The 17,534-nt window shown below is 39.2% G+C and overlaps 1 protein-coding gene across 17 annotated transcripts in view; it reads left to right on the top strand.

The window, feature by feature from the left end:
* The window catches only part of CAMK2D (calcium/calmodulin dependent protein kinase II delta), an 805,387-nt gene that overhangs the window by 581,310 nt on the left and 206,543 nt on the right, over positions 1 to 17,534 (top strand). For 9 of the 17 annotated variants that reach the window (XM_078676749.1, XM_078676744.1, XM_078676742.1 and 6 more), the window contains one exon: positions 13,188 to 13,241. The exons of the other annotated variants lie outside the window; for them this stretch is intronic. In XM_078676749.1, the coding sequence (XP_078532875.1) occupies positions 13,188 to 13,241 (54 nt within the window). The remainder of the gene's footprint in view (positions 1 to 13,187; positions 13,242 to 17,534) is intronic. 17 annotated transcript variants of the gene reach the window in all.

Below are 17,534 nucleotides of genomic sequence, written 5' to 3'. Positions count from 1 at the left end.
GACCACACTCCGACACAGGGGAACATGCTGGGGGGGGGACACTTATGATGTACCTCCACATGGAAACCCTTAGGACTCATATGATGTAGCTCTCCTTGTGGATACTGATCTCAACCTCTACCCTGCCCCACCTTCCCCACCGGATGATTCTTCCTCTTTCAGCGCCAGGACACCTCCGGGTAACAGTGCGCTTTAAAAATGTGAAAAATAAATAAATAAATACATTTCAATGAGATTTTATGTAGGTCAGCTGCTTATCACAACATAGAGCTGTATTAGGCGCCCCTTGAGGAGGACTTCCTATTTGAGTCTCTGTTCTTGCACATCTCTCCCAGCTATATTTGCCTATGGTAAGCTCAAACCGGCACCTGATATTTTCAATGAACCGGTTAATGCCACACAGTTTGAAAAAAATATATATATATAGTCAAGTCAAGTCAAAATTTGTATAGCTCACTACTCACCCAGAGGGTCTCAAGGCGCTTGAGGGAGGGGGGGAGCTTTACTTATCAAATATCCAAGTTTTTAGTTGTTTTCTGAAGGAGGGGTGGTTCTGTGTGAGGCGAAGGTGGGTGGGGAGAGAATTCCAGGTCTTGGCCGCTAAGTAGGAGAAGGATCTTCCTCCCATGGTGGATCTTTGGAAGCGTGGAATTGTGGCAAGGGCTTGATTGGACGATCGAAGTTGGCTGGTGGGGGTGTAGAAGGACAGGCGCGTGTTGAGGTATTCGGGTCCTAGGTCGTAGAGGGCTTTGTGTGCGTGGGTGAGGAGGCGGAACTTTATTCTCTTGTTGACGGGGAGCCAGTGGAGGTCTTTCAGGTGACTGGAAATGTGAGCTTGGCGGGGGATGTCTAGGATGAGTCATAACGCCTCCCTTAAGACCCTCTATATATAGAAGCAAGATTCCCTAGTGGTTCCTACCACTCGTAAGAGGGCAAATGCTTAGGCACCAGCAATGATCAGGATCTGAGCCAAACCGAGATCTACCACTCCTCCCCCCAATCACACAACATCTGTTGGGGGTGGCTGCAGGTGTTCTTCCCTGCTTGGCAACATGTCACCTCAGACAAGTTGATTGTTAGACATCATCCAACTCTGTTGCCTCCTAGAACCTGTTCCACAACACCTACATGGCTCAGGGAATGTATTCCCTCCTCTTCCTCATTCCACCCTCACGACCATTCTGGACCTTAGACCCAGTAATTGAGTACATTCTATCAGAACCCTTCTAAATGATCACCCTTCAGAATGTCATACCTCTATTGTAGCAAAGCAACTTCATGGTGGCACTTGACTTCAAAGATGCCTACTTCCATATTCCGACTCATCCGGGGCATTGACATTATCTCCAGTTTGTATTCATCAGTACCAGTTTGTTGTTGCCGTTCGGGGTCACTGCCACATCCAGAATCTTTACAAGATGCTGTGCAGTAGTTGAAGCGCATCTGCAAAGCCAGGGCACCCATGTTTTTCCACAGCTGGACGATTAGCTGATAAGAGCCCAACTCGACTATAGTGCCATGCACTCACTCAAGCCACAATAGAACTTCTGCACAAATTGGTCTTCACCATCAATGCTGTAAAGTCCCGTCTGTAGCTCCTTCAAGTTCAACCGTATCTGGGAGCTATCCTCCGTGCAGAGGTCAGCAAGGCATATCCCAGTCCTGCAAGACTACAGTCTTTCGAAGCCTTGTTGCCGCTTTTTTCACCAATTCAACAGGTAACAGTAAGGGCAGTCATGTACCTGCCAAGGATGATGGTCTCCTGCCGCGCCATAATACCCCATGCAAGATGGCACATGTGTCTGCTGCAGGAATGCGTAACGCAGCAGTGGTCTCAAAAGGAGGGTCATTGGGAAGATAGTGTTGATCACCCCCACACCTCTCTGCAATGGTGTAACACCCGCAACTTGCTACCGGGCAGCCCTTTCTCGACCCAGTTCCTCAGATCACTGTCACAATAAACACATTCCTCACTGGGTGAGGGGAGCACTTACAAAAGCTGACTGTCTAGGATCAGTGGGGGGGCCCCACTCAGACCTCCACATCTAATATCTGGAACTACTAGCTGTCCATCTTGCCCTCATGGCCTTCCTTCTCCACATAGTGAGCAAGCTGGTCTTTGTTCTGACAGACAACATGACAGCTATGTACTACATTTAGAAGAAGCAGGGCATCTGCTCCCCTCAGCTTTCTCAGGTAGCTCAGACCATCTGCTGATGGATTTTCCACCTCAAGATCCACCTGTTGACATAATACGTCCCGGGAGTAGACAACACATTTACCGACCTTCTCTGCAGGATGTAGCAATACGTCCACAAGTGGGAACTCCACCTGGCAGTCCTTCTTCACTACTTCCAGCGATGAGGGGTTTCCGGATGTGGACCTTTTTGTCACAGCGGAAAATGGAAAATACCCAAACTTCACCTCCAGATTCCCACCAGACACTCCATGGGCAATGCACTATGGATGAACTGGTCAGGGATATTTGACTATGCTTTTCCACCTCTCCCCCTCATTCCATTCCTGGTTCGGAAGCTGAGACATATCTCCCTCACCTTCCTGCTAGTAGCTCCCACCTGGGCTATACAACTATAGTTTACCACTACCTTGAACATTCAGTGGTTCTGCATGAGAGGCTGCCCAGGGAGCCAGACCTTTCACACAGAACCATGGAGAAATCTGACACCCTGACCCCAAAAGTCTCAACCTTGCCATTTGTGGCTCCTGAGGTCTTAGAATATGGCTATCTCAATCTATCCCCAGAATGTGTGAACATTGCAGGTCAACTACTTGTGTCTGCTATGCTGCCAAATGGAAGAGAATTGTCTGTTACTGTCTCAAACCATATTGATCCTCTGGCAGCCACTGACCAGAATATTGTTGTCTTCACCTCCAAACAGGTGGTTTAGCTTTCACTTCTATTTGGCTACGACTTGCAGCTGTAGCTACCTAGCTCCAAAACAGGCAACACGTGTCGCTATTCACAAATCCACTCATCAAAGCTTTTATGGAGGGACTCAAAAGGGTCATTACTTCCCGGATTCCTCAAGCCCTGGTTTGGAACTTAAATATTGTCCTCACAAGACTTATGGGTCCCTCCTTTGAGCCTCTCCGGTCATGTCCCTTACAGTTTCTTTCTTGGAAGGTAGCTTTTCTGGTAGCCATCACATCACTAAGATGTGTTAGTGAACTTCAGGCTTTACCTTTAGAAGAACCTTTCTTTCAGTTGTATAGAGATAGGGTGGTTCTGCGTACCAACCCTAAATTTCTTCCAAAGGTGGTAGCTCCTTTCCACCTTATCCAATCTCTAAAACGGTGGTCTCCAACCTTTTCGGTAATAGGAGCTACTTCGGTTCAATGAAAATCATCCCGAGCTACTATTTGTGTTGAAATAGTGACCACGTCAGACAAAATTACAGTAGTGGCCATCCTATGCAGGATTACCACCAATTTTAAATGCGTCTGCGTGATGTATGACAGCCACAACTGCAATGCCCCTGACACCAAGGTAGTACTATTAATAAGTATCTTCAAAGCTGAGTGATTTATCACTCAAATAACTGCTTTAAATATATTGTGAAAATCTGTTTTTCTGAAAACATCTGTTAATGAGTTCTGAAACTACATACATATTCATCTCACGCGCATACTTTACAATTTGGGACCCATTAATTCAACCAAACAAAAGCTTCTAATTTAGTGGTCTGGGAGGCACACAGGAGAGCTACTTGTAGTTAGCTGGAGAGCTACTAGCCGCTCATGAGCTACACTTTGAGAAGCCTGCTCTAGAACTTCCAGTCATCTTTCCACAACCTGACTCAGTTGCAGAAAGGGCTCTTTATACCTTAGACTTCAAACTAGCCCTAATGAGGTATATACATAGAACAAAACCATCTTGAAAGACAAGGCAAGGGTTTGTTGCTTTTTCTGAGCCTCAAAATTGAAAGACCTTATCAAAATCATGCATAGCCAGATGCATAGTCAAATGCATCCAAACCTGTTAAGCAGTAGCTGAATGAGTTTTGCCTCCTTCCCCCCTCAGAGCCCATTCCACCAGAAGGAAAGGGTGTCTATGGCCTTCCTTGGGAACATCTCACTAGCTGACATTTGTAAAGCAGCTACTTGGTCTAAAAAACACACCTTCACAAATCACTCCCATGTAGGTGTCTTAGCCTGCCAGCAAGCAAATGTTGGCCAGGCTGTTCTACATACTCCTTTTCAGTCCTCTGCAACATCCACAGGCTAGTCATCGCTTAGGGTAGAACTGCTTTTCAGTCTATACACAGCATGTATATCTACAGCCATACGTGCCTCAAATGCAAATACTTACCCTGTAAACATCTGTTCATGTCAAGTAGTGCTATAGATTCACATGCACCCACCCTATTCCCCAGATACCTTCGGTTGTTGCAGTTGCCATTACTTTCTGATTCCCTTGCATGGTCATATTTCTATTGCAATCTTTCATGTGTCCCTTTGCTCCAGTCATCCTCACCCATCATGCAGAAAAGCAATTTAACAATGGCGCTGATGACCGTGCGCATTGCAAGCAAGAGGTGGAGTCCTACTACCTTGTGACTGAAGACTAAATCGGAGAATTATGCACAGCATGTGAATCTACAGCAATTCATGCCACAAATAGATATTTACAGGATAAGTAAAATGTTCCTTACCTTGCTTATATTAGGACCAATGACTCCTTTTCCACAGGCTGTCCTCAGTTACTACTACTCTGCATTCTGTCTACTAATGTAAGTTCCCAGAGTCTGTAAATCACAGGTGTACATCAGACTTGGTGCACAGTAGAACTTCTCACTCTGCTTTGCCTTTACCTGTAATTATTGCTTTCTTTATTGCAGCTAATTCTAATCATCTGAGCAGAATAACTCCACATTAAACTCAATGTTCTGTCTTTTCGAAAACACATCCAGGCTCACTAGGTCCTTCATAAAATCATCCTCTGACAAGAGTCTGGTAGGCTACCCTTACCAAACACCTTGTTGGAGTAGTGGAAGGTTGATGATGTTGTAATGCACACAAAATATCTTGGGCAAAAAGTAGTAAAGCTCTCCTCATTGAGATGCTTACCCCTGCCATTTTTTCTTTTCAACTTATGGGTGCACTCTATTTAATGTGCATTAGGAAGCAGTGAAAGTACCCTTTGGGAGCCAGCCATACATTTTGAATATTACTTGTGTATTTATTTTTCAATTGAGGTTTAGATTTTCTGAAGCTTTTTAGGACCTCTCATTTGACATGGCCAGTTAAACAAAGCTTCAGATTTAAACAAAAGCTTCACTGCTAACCGCCTTTTTAACCAATTTATGGAAAATGGTGTCCGGTCTGAAACCAAACAGTTTGTACCTAAAGGTAAAGGGCAAACGTTTACATTTTAATGACCATATTTTCATATATAAATATCATTTTGATCTTCAATTTAATTCATTGTAAGTGAAAAGTGGCCACAAGAATTATGTTCAATTGGTGCTCTTTCATCTGAATATTATACAGAGGCTTGACAAAAAATAACTTTAACAGATTCCATTGATCACTCAATGCCTATCCTTTAAATAATATTTTACTTTTCAGGATAAACTCTACCTCATTTAAACAGAAATCCAAAATAGAGATAACCACCCTTAAGATTCCATACTGGTGAAACTCCAATATGGTACTACTTCAAAATCGTAACAATCTATTTTCTGTAAACAAATGATACAAAAACACAAAATAATGCTACAAGTTGGATAGGAAAGCAATGTTAGATAAAAAATCAAATGAGAGAGTCAAGCACAATGGATATAAGAGGATGCACATAACCTAGAGGTAGTGTAGGGGCACCAAGATAAGGTTAAGTATAAAGGCAGTAGAGTACAGCTATATGTAGGGCTGCTTGGTGCAATATGTGGGGTGGTACTAGGAAGGTGTAGATTAACTTGTGGATAGGCAGACCTAGAGATATTTGACTAACGGTAGAGGTACAAGGATTTTGATAGGACAGAGGTACTCTGGTATTGGTGAGACATAGTTACTAGCGTGTAGTTGAAGGGAAATAGTCTAGTGTAGGGACAGGGGCAGGATACGAGGGTAGTGAAAAAACTGATGATGGAGAAGGTGACAACGTTGGTGTATTAGAAGAGGGAAGGAGAGAAGAAGAGTAAATAAAGAGGGAAGGATGTGGGAGTGGTTCCACTCCCACTGCCCCCTCAAGCAACACAGTGCTCAGTTGCCAAGAGAAAGTAAAGGAGCATTGGGATTCCCCATCAAAACTAAGGTTGATTTTTGACATCCTACTATGCCATCTGTTAGGAAGCATTTGTGGGAAGTGGGATTCCTGAAAACGTGTCTCCACAACAGGATTGCTTACGTTTGTTTTTCTAAAGAATCATGTGTAACCAACTTAAACATCATCCGCACAAATGCTTGACAAGCCAGTGAAACCATGAAACATCGGAAAACTGAAAAAATGATTGTGGAATCCCTATACTTTAAATGTCTTGTTTAGCAATCGTATTGACCAATTGTTTGGAAAAGAGAGAATGTTGATAACTGAAATAGCATTAGCATCAAAAGTAACGTATTTTGTTTTCCCTTGCATGCAAAGTACTATTTGAACTCTTCTATCCTTTTTCATTTAAGCCCTTCAAATAATTCCTTGCTTAGTCAATCTGTAAAGGATGATGGTGTCAGTATTGCCTGAGTCTGTGTGCAAAAGTTCCCAAGGAAGGGCAATGTCGCACTCGTGTATTGACAATAGCATTTCTTCCCATTATCAACGTATATCTTTACTTGCAGGTTTTTTGTTTTGTGTAACAGACCGTGTGTTTTTCTTTATTTCTTCATTTTGACATTTTTATCTTTTGTGCACGTCAATATCTAAATTTCTAATATTTTTCCTGACACTGCTCAGACATTTGCCCATACAGCAAACACATGATGTTTCCTGTGAAGATTATCTCTCATAATAATTTTACTATTGCCTTGCTTTGTTTTGTTTTTTAAGCCTCACATAAACAACTTTGAAAAGAACGACCTTCCTGATAGTTAGATGTACCTGTGCATACTATTCTCTAAATTGAACCAATATGGCCTTTTATGTCTACTTCATACACCAGACAGCAATAATGTTTCTATGTCTCAAACTAGTGCAGTACGCAAAGGTCTTTGTTAACTTGGTCTAGCCTGTCCAAGTGGAAACAACCATTAATGCATGTTTTCTAGCAGTTTGGGGACAGCTAGAGAGACTTATGACCAAGACATTGCCAGATGTGCAATTCATGCCCTATTTCAAGCAGCACGTAGAGTAATGTCATTCTGCAGTTCTAGCTATACAGGGTTCTCTTAGGTAACTAACCACAACATGGTTATGAATATGGGGTGCCCTCTTGGCTCCCCTTGTAATAATCATTAGTTAAACAGTAAGAACTGAGAGCACAATTCTTATGGAAATTCTCAAATCTGTGCATCCACCTCTAACAGCTCGTAGGAATTCATACACTGTTCTGGATAAATGAATGGAAATCTGGGTCAGTCACAGGTTTCCAGGCCTGCTCCTGAAAAACCTTTTGACAAAGTTCACCTTTACCCGGCCAAATGTACCTGTGCATGTTTGCTCATGAGAAAATCTACTGTTAAATTCACTTTTTTCTGTTCCTTTTTTCCATGGGAAATATTTGTTTTATTCATGGGGCAAACCATTTTGCCTACACCGCACCAATTTTTGGGTTGTTAAAATTCTCTTCCCGACCTCCAAAGGAATTTACTTCTTCATCTTGCTGGGAGTACTTTCTTTTCTAACCTTTTCAGGGGCGAGATCGTTTAGGAGAGGGGTTTTTAAAATTCAAAAATGTTTGAGTGCTGATGAGTTCATAATAGCCCTGACATCACCACTCCCAACCCCTGTGAGTAGGTCTGACCTCAATAAAAACGTTTTTGAGTTTAAAAACGTTTATAACTTAAACCCACCTTTTATGATTCAGAAAAAAGCTGTTTGTGTTTGTAAGCCAGGCTAACACATTCAAATAGCTTTTTGAATAGGGCTGGGTCTAATAAACTAAAGTTGACCTAGATTGGCATAAACAAACTCTAGCTAGTGCTGCTGTTGCGGAAAATAATCAAGGCATAACCTTATTTGTTTTGTGCACATTGTGAACATTAAATAATAGGCAACCCGTAGTTCTGTTTTGGTGGAATGTAATTTCCTCAAGTGAGCCGATTGGAAATTTCCCTCTAATGGAATACAATGCCTCGGAGTAGACTCCAACAAAACTGTGCTCCCCTAAATGTTGTGCCTTACTGGTTGGCAGATACTATTAATTCAGCCCCTTCAGCCTTTGACTTCTAGTAAACAGCAAACTGGAAGTTGGGCTGTTAATTAAGCCCTTCTCTCCCCTCTAGAACAAAATATTTTAAAAGACATTAGGGTGATCCTTTGTTCATTCCCTAGGTGAGCACAAGACTACATTACAAGTAGCTTAATGGATTTTCTGCTCCAAAGGTTGTGCAGATGGGACTAATCCATGGGAAAAAGACACTTTTTTCAGTATAGGAAAGGTGATTCTGCTCAGTTCAATTAAGGCCTTTTACTCTGAATTATTTCTGAATTGAATGTTATGTAACTGTTGTTGAACTATGCTGTTGTTTAAAGGGAATCTTCATAGCAGTTGTTGCTTTGATTATTTAAAATGACACAGAAAATGACAAAGGCGTTCACCCTTGTTAGCAAGCTAATGAGCCAAGCACATCCGATGCACTACAAAAAATTGGATATTTCAGGCTTTTTGTACGATTGCAACCGCTGCATAAGTCACAAGCCAATGATTCCAAATGATATTTATAAAAAAGGTATGTGATCTTTCCTATCGTATCCCACCAAATCCACTACCCTTGAACAAATCCAGCAAATGTTCTTCAGGAAGTCCATAAAGTATTCTTTTGTACTGTTTGATATCTTCTAGTGCACTGATTTAAAAAAAAGTACATTATTGATTTGAACAAATACATGCCCGGTAGAGACATTAACCTATTTTATTAATTTTCAATAAAACCGGCATTTCCTCAGTGAAGAAAACATTGTTGTGTGATAACCAGGAAATCAATTAGCCTTTTTATTTGCTATGATCACTTGCAAATTGTGTGAATATAGCAAAACATGATATACACATGCGAGGAGGTATGTGAAATTGATCTTGTTTTGAACTGAGACTACAATATTGACTCAATAATTGTGTAACCTATGGTTTTTGCTTAGTGAGTAATTAACACATATTCATCTTCTATTGATAGCACTTGGAGATGTGTTATTGGATAGATGAAGATGTTAATTATCTTGAAATCTCACTTGTCTATCGTGGTGTTTTCTTAGTTCTACACAATGACCCAATCTATAATCCTAAAGCACAACTCTTGTTTTGATGTAGCCCGATCAGCTTTACTTTACCTTTTAAGAGTATACTACAGGTCCACCGTTCTAGGGCAGTGGGCCTGTCGTCTGGAATTAATATAAATCATGTCATGGGCAGTTGATTCCTAACTCGATGAGTTCTGTTTTTAGAAAATGACAACATTCTTGTGGGTAACATGTACTACTTGTTGAATGGGGTTAAAAAGACACTGTTTTTTGTTTTTTTAAAGATCGCATCTGAAGACTGCTCCGTTTAGCCTGACCTAGCTAATATCTTTTGGAAAGTCTGAATGTTTGAACCAAATTAATTTTTTTAATTATTGAAAAAGCTCAGAAGGTTATACCACTACTCAACCAAGTTATGCATATGTAATTATGCTTGCTGCACTGGGATCAATGCAAAACCCATCTCGCAAAACACCTTTAAGGGATAAATAGGGTTTTGATTAATTTGAAAGGAAACAAGGTTTCTGTTTGAAGCGCTGATAGCCTCGAGAAACATTTACATATGAAAGTTTGTCCTAGTGTGCAAATGCAATTAAAAACCACTTTCCTCCACAAGTCAAATTGATCTACTGTACAGTACATTTATGTAGAAATAGAAGAGAAGCTTATTTTGTTCATCTGTTGCATATCATGATCTAAGATTACAGTCAATTGTTGAATTTTTGTAGGATGTCGGATGCATCCATTTAACTACAATAATTTGAATTAGTTACATTTTGGAACATTGTATCTTCCATTTTAGATCTTTCTATAATGTAAGGGAAAGAATATTTTCATATCTTCATCAGTTTTAAAATACCTTTTTGCTAGATGACATCCTGACTTATAATGGTGCCACCGTAGAAGGGAAGCTGAACCTTTATTTTGTTAACACATGTCTCCCACGGGAGAAATGATATCCTTCTTTCAAAGTTGTTTATATTTTTATTGCAAATGTCCAGTTTATTAGAGAATAACTTGCCTCAAAAATTCATATTTGCTTATCAGTATTCATTCTTCCCATTTGAGCTTTGTTGTATAATTTGGCTTTTCTCATCTCCAGGGCCACCATACATTGTCGCTGTAGGATTTCATTCATTATGTTTTTGACCGTGGTTGTGTTTTTCTTTTTTGTTCTAATCACTGACCCTATATTCAATTGTTAATCTTACCTCATGTGATCGCTGGCCCACTTATACATTTTCAAATGGTCAAAATTGCATGCATCATATTCTTTGATCTGCATTTATTACGACTCTTTAGATATTTTTGTACTGCCTTTAAATTTAACTGTTTATTTTTACTAAATATACAAATATTAACATAACCGCAGGTGTCCATTCCTCTTTATTAAGCCAAAGATGTAGCTATTTGGGCAATCAGCAGCGATGTATGCTCTAGTCATTGTTTTGGTGTATTTTCCCCTTTGTGTAAATCTTAAGTAGGGAACCTTTTCCTTATATTTAATAGGTTCTCATGCTTGTTTAAGTGCTTGTTATTGCTAAATTCATTGTATGTAAGAACATATGAAATTCTTGAACTACAGATTTTTTAACATGGTTCATCAATACACTTTCTTAAATTTAAATTGCTAGGCATAAACGTATTTGGTGATCCTGTGTTCTCAGGACAAAACCTGTGTGTGAAGTCAGGGAAAGAAAAATGTTCCTTCAAGATTTTGTTTAGACAACAATTTCTAATAGCCTTCGATGTGTTAAGGAGCATGCATGGCATAGGAAATCTTGTCCTGTATAATGCAAAATGTGCTGCAGTTGCCTTGGGGAGTTTCAACACATCCAAAAGGTGCCATGATGCAGTGAAGTGATGCAATAGAGTGCAAAGTAGTGGTTGCAAATAAAGTAAAAACTGTTGAGTGAAAATTAACCTAATTTTTGTTTAGAGTGCCATATACATTATGCAAAAAAAGCAAGCAGGGAAGTTTGGGTAGTTTCCATGTTTTTGGCGGAAAGTATGCCCTTTTTATGGAGTACTCTACAACACCACCAGCACTCTAAAACTGCTCACCTCAAATGTATGATTTTTTTTAGCAAAGTTGAAAGCATAGAATTAACAGTGTCATCCATGCCGAACTAGAAAAGTGGCAATGCCTTTTGTGCAGCACAGTCTGTAAGCATAGGTTAGCTAGTGCCATCCATGAAGAGCTCAAAACTGCTTTGAATTGGTAAAATACCATGCAAGCCAATCTGTAATGAATAAAAGCAACCTCTGACACACGTGTTACACTCTTAGAGCTGGTCAGAGAGAGGTATAGCAACGCTGTTGGCCCATTACATTTCCCAATGTTGAATATACATGGTATGAACACTTTTGTACTTTGAATCTTGTATATACATGAAAGAATTTTGAAAGGCACTTTTTAGATGAGGTTCTTACAAATATCCCTATATTTAGGTGGGAAGGGATTTTTTGCATACTGTGAACAGTTCTTGCTCACAGAGTCATTATTTGTGCATCAACAAACTGGTGAATTTGCTGCATTACATGTGCACTGTTTCCTCACTGTAAAATTCTCGATGAAATACCAGTAATAACCATAGCAGTGAAGGATTACCTTTTTCACCTAACTCAAACAGTGTTAGTAGTGTTTGTGTGTCAGTAGAATGTTCACCTGTATTTTCCGGATACCACTTCTCTTTTTCTGAGCCTCAGGAGGTGGTTCTTATACTCCTGGAGCACACTCTGGAAGCTCCCATCTCTTCTCAGGTGCACCTGGGAATGGAGCTAGTGCCACAGGGGAGGAACAGAAATTAGGTCAATATTGAGAGGTGAGTCTGTTAGTTGGTACCAAGTCCTGCTTTCCGTACCAGTGTAGGAGCTTTTATGGTGTCCCCATAAGACTATATCTTTGGACATTGGGCACTTCCAATGACCAGTCTAATGTCTCTTCCCCTCTGTGTACTATTAACAGTCCCTTTCACAACACTTACTGCTTCCTCCCCACCGGGGAGAAAAAAAAGTAATGCAAACCAAACCACTCCATTGCAATAATTGATTTTAGAGCTGCATTAGAGTCGCAATTTTGGCATTGATAATAGGGCATTTTCAGATAAGTATTGATTGGGGTGGGACAGGGGTGGGTTGCCTTGTGACTCACTTGTCCCACCCAGTGGTAAATTTCTACCTAGGATTTACCTCCTCTCAACCGATGTTGCATAAAGAAATCAAACCCACAAAGAGGTTAATGGCTACTACTCAGTTCCAAGAGTTTTCCTAATTATCTATTTTTCACTGCAGGCTGTGTGCATATTTTGTGCAGAATTGCTTGTTATGCAGGCCATGATTGTTTCTTTGGAGCAAGGTGGCATTATAGTCTTCTGTGTAGATATCAGAATGCTAATTCACAAAGTATGCAGTAATATGGATTCATGCTGAACATTCTGAAAAACTGACTGCGCAGATTGCATATAATACAGATGGAAGAAATTGTATCTAGATATAAATGTCTGTTCATTGATATAGATATATATACACTAGCTGAGATGCATGAAAGTAGTAATTAGTAGTTTGCGAAACAAACAGGAATCCTATACAACATTGTTTTTATTTGTGATACCTTGTAGTAACTTTTCATTAAACTGGTATATTTTGCATGGCCATTGTCCAGACTATGTAAGGCACAATTGTATACAATGAACGTCAAACTAGTATACACTCTAGAAAGGGACCAAGCCTGTCCTCTTGCTAGTATTTATAGTTTAGCCAACCTTTGTGTGTGTGATTGTATGCTAACAACCTGAGTGTTCTAAGGCATGTCTTTCTATTTTCTGCACATCTACAGATAAACAACAAAACCAACGTAGTAACCAGCCCAAAAGATCCTACCCCAGTGCTGGTATACCTGTACTTTTCCTTTTCCCCTCTTCAAACGCCTTTTATTTGTTTGTTCCTCTGTCATTTCCCTTTCTGGCTTTTAACTTTGTGTTTGCTTTCTTGAGATCTGAAATGGATATTGTTGTTGCTGTGATTTGTTTGCGTGGGAGGGGGGTAAACTCCTCTAAACATGTCATTTTATAATGTAACAGCCTTGTAGCAATTGTTGGCAATGTGGTATTACTAGAAGTACATGTGTGTAGCTGAATCCCTTGCATGTTTTGTTAGTCGGTGGGTACTGTGTGTTATGTTGCCCTTAGCTCTTCAACTGATGAATGAGTTTGACATTACTTATGTGTAAGTGTTCTATTTGGATTTGTGACCCACACAGACATCGAGAAGAAGAGCTAATTGGACTGTAACCAAACCAAAAAAAATAAAGCAGACCTTATTCGGATTTCAATCTCTATTTTGCTTTTAAATGTGTCTGTTGGTTGCACCGCTTTACCTTTTGGGATCAAGAGGCACCAGATCATTCATTGCTTATTTAGATTTCACTTTTCTACCTAATTTTAGTATTTGTTAGGTAAATGTTGTAAATGGAACTGTTTGTGAACATTTTTGGTAGAAACGTCTGTAACCAATATAAAACTTTGATTTACTGGATTTGTGAGAGAAATGTAAGATCGTCTTACTGTACACTTCCTAAAGTTGCAGAGCTTAGGTGCAGCAAGGTTGTCCTAAAAAATATGATCTTAACCAAGACAGATCACATTTTCCCTGTCCCACCACTTGGACATCTAGAACCAGTTCAGTGAGGAACAGAAGTTAATACCATTCAGGAAAATCTACACGTAGATCTTTTTTTTAAACAGTCAAGACCCAGAATAAAGACCGTAGACCCTGATTTTAGTTCTCTGGACTGTAATGCAGACTAGTATAAGTGTGCATTAATCTGTTCTTTGCCAAGACTCAGTGATGTGTATTTCTGGCCTTGTCAACTAGCCATATGGTAAAGGAGATATCAAATGGTCCACATTGCTTAGACGAGTAAGGGCACAACCTGGGCATTTTTGGCAATGGTACTGAAGAAAGGATCTGCTCATGGAACAAGCAGCAATCCTAATACATCCCATAAAGATAAATGTTTTCAAATGTAATGAAATATGGTGAGGCTAGGATTTTAATGAAATTTGAGCCAGCGGAAGTTTGCGATTACTCTTTTCTTTGACTCTGAAGACCAATCTCTAATATTTTTCATCTAGTAGGAGAACAGTGTGAGCCTAAATAGTGATACTATTGGTTTTCTTACGTATCAACTCTGTTTCTAGTCTTTCAATATGAAAACTTTTTTTTTTAAACATTAACATTTCTTAGGAAGTGCTACATTGCAAACATGGGACAATATGCACATAGATGTTAATTTCTAAATTTTTGAGCACACAGGTGCCACAATAGATATTTATTCACTCAAGTCATACAATGCACTGCAGTATACAGATACATAATGAGGATACACCAAGGAAGTATTATACATTCACAAAGGATATCTCCCTGGATAGGTTCTTTTAGTTAAAAAGTGTAGGTTTCAAATAGAGCATCTTTTTAAAGCGATCATATTTCTTCAATTTAATGCCATTTACATTGAACATACTCTAGACCCTACGGAATAAACCATTTATTTATGTTTCCACATTCAAATTGTCAAACCATGGCAAACTTAATGTTCTTGACATGTGCTAGGCAGCAAAATAACTACCTTTTGAGTCTGAGAACACAGCAGAAAGTAAGCTGTTTATGCTGAAATATAGAAGCAATTAAAACTGTTTCTTCATTAACAATAAGGAGGAGTGTAAGTGATCCCACTAAGATTTCCATTTTACCTTTTTCTATTTCATTTAATGTTCAAATGATGTAGCCTATTTTATTTAAGTAGTTGCTTTAATAGGGCTTTTGATTTGATTTAAAAATATTACTGTTTGGGGAATGTTATGTCTGTATTTCAGCTACCATATCATTGCCAGTATGTTTGGGTCCACGAAACAGACATTGTTCGAAGATGTGGTATCCTTTATCTCCTATAATATATCGGCATTCTTTGAGGTAATGAAGCAATATGTTTATGGTCCTTCTCATTTGTGCATACTAAAAACTGTCTACAGATCTTTCACTTCATTTCATATTTTGGATACGATGAACAACCTTTAAGCCTGGTTATTTGTTTTTCAAATTCTCATAACCCTATTGGTTTCAAAATTGCTTACGTATATGAACAACTGCTTTAGTGACCTCCAGTATTTATTAATATCAAAACACCACTGAATATGCACTTCACATTGAGCATTAAACACTTCAATGTCTTGCTAAGGTAACTAAAATTATGGGAATCATGATTCTCTAATCTTCACATTGTGCTTTATTTCGGTGAGAGCCTGTAATGTCTCTCAATTCATATTCATGATTCACTGTTTCGGGCTTATAATGTTCGGAAATCAGAAGCATTTTTCTGGAGACAGGCCTTATAACGGAGCAAATGAATACCCCCTTGCATTTTAGATACGTTTCAGAGCACTTGAAGCCAGTTAATGTGGCTTACCTTAGCTAAGTAGAAAAACGAAGACCTAAAGCACAGCTTTTAGGAATCCCAGAACAGCTAGTGGCATAATTGAAGGTTCAAGGTAATGCACTAATTAGAATTGAGCATAGACTATCGTTATCTTGACCATTGTCGACAAGGGATGCACTGTTCATAAATTCCTACACTTCATACATCTAATGAGATTAAAATTTTTATGCAGCCTATCAGAACCTCTTCACTGATTAGTAGCACATTATTAAAACCTCAGTAATTAAGCTTTTAATTTTGTTGACTGCAATCAAGAGTATGAGCTCTAGATTTAACGTTTTCTGCTTCTGGTAGTTTTGGTGCAGTATTGTGAATGATTCCACTTTTCAGCCTTGTTCGGCACCTGAAGGTAGCACAGTGGTTGGCTCCCTGCCCTTACTGCATAATACACTTTTTTTTCACAAGAGTATAGTTTTAATTCACGGAATTAGGAGCATAGCCTTTAGTAACTATGTAGATAATTTCATTCATTAAGACTTGTGTGGTATTAACCCCTTTCCACACATTTTTCCTGGTTATCAGTCGGCATAGATGCAATCCCATGTCGGATGTGGCACTTACACATTAATAAACCTAGTTGCACTGAGCAAAAATTGAGGTTTAGAACACAAAAAATACTCTGTCAGCCATTTGAAAAGATTAGGATACAGAAGCATTTAATTTCCACATCTTCTACATATTTCTATCAGTTTTTGATTGCGACAACAGAACCGACTCCTGCAACTCTCATGAAGCTTAGATCTTTAGTCAAGAAGTCTTCACTCTGGGAAGGCACATTTGATCTTTCAAAGGGCAAAGCACACTCAGCATGGAGTTTAAAGGAAACCTCTAATTTTTCGAGAGGCAGAAAAATAATTCAAAGTCAATTTGCATGTCTTCTTGGGGTACAAATACCTCTATTTATTAAATTATAAATTATGATGGATTGAGTGGTACTTTACATGAGGAAGGTGGAAACAGCGGAGGCCGAAATTGGAGTAAGGCACTTAAATGAATATATCTGTATCACCTTCACTTTTCACAATGTGTGACAGCAGGATGGTTTGTAGAAATCATATATTTGAACAGGCAGATCAAGGACCTTCAACCTTAAAAAACTATAAATCCAGAAGGACTTTTACACTGTCAATTCTGTTCGAGTCTATCAAGCTGCCCCAGTGAAGCAACTCTTCTAGAGGATATTGCCCTCCATCACCAATTTAAAATGTAAAATGTAATTTTTTATTCTAAGTAACATCTGATCGATTCAAACAAAGAACCAGCTAATGCTGAAATAGAAGTGAACATTTTAAATGTCCTATAATTCTAACCTTTAGTCTGTACTGTGCTTTCCTAGCCAAGCTGCAAGCTTAAGAATCTGTATGAGAGATCACAGTTAAAATATAACCGAGGCTCATGGTACCAGCACCGCTACTGATCATTATTGCGGATTATTTAAAACACAAGCCAGTGAATTTCCATGGTAGGTTGTTTAAGGATTAAAGTTGTAATTCAATCGAAGATTCACATGCACTTCTAAAACATACATGTGAAGCACCATATATTGATTGATTCCACCAGAGACTCCTCTCTTAGAGCTTACAGCTTTTATATGTCAAAATGGGTTAGCGTTTATACAGATGAAGATATTGTTTTTCAAGTTTAAATTGGAAATCCAGCTTCACAATCTATTGTAAAAAAAAAAACCTT

The sequence above is a fragment of the Lissotriton helveticus genome, chromosome 2_1, assembly GCF_964261635.1.
Source record: "Lissotriton helveticus chromosome 2_1, aLisHel1.1, whole genome shotgun sequence".
Lineage (NCBI taxonomy): Eukaryota > Metazoa > Chordata > Amphibia > Caudata > Salamandridae > Lissotriton > Lissotriton helveticus.
This window is presented reverse-complemented; position numbering and strand designations above follow the sequence as displayed.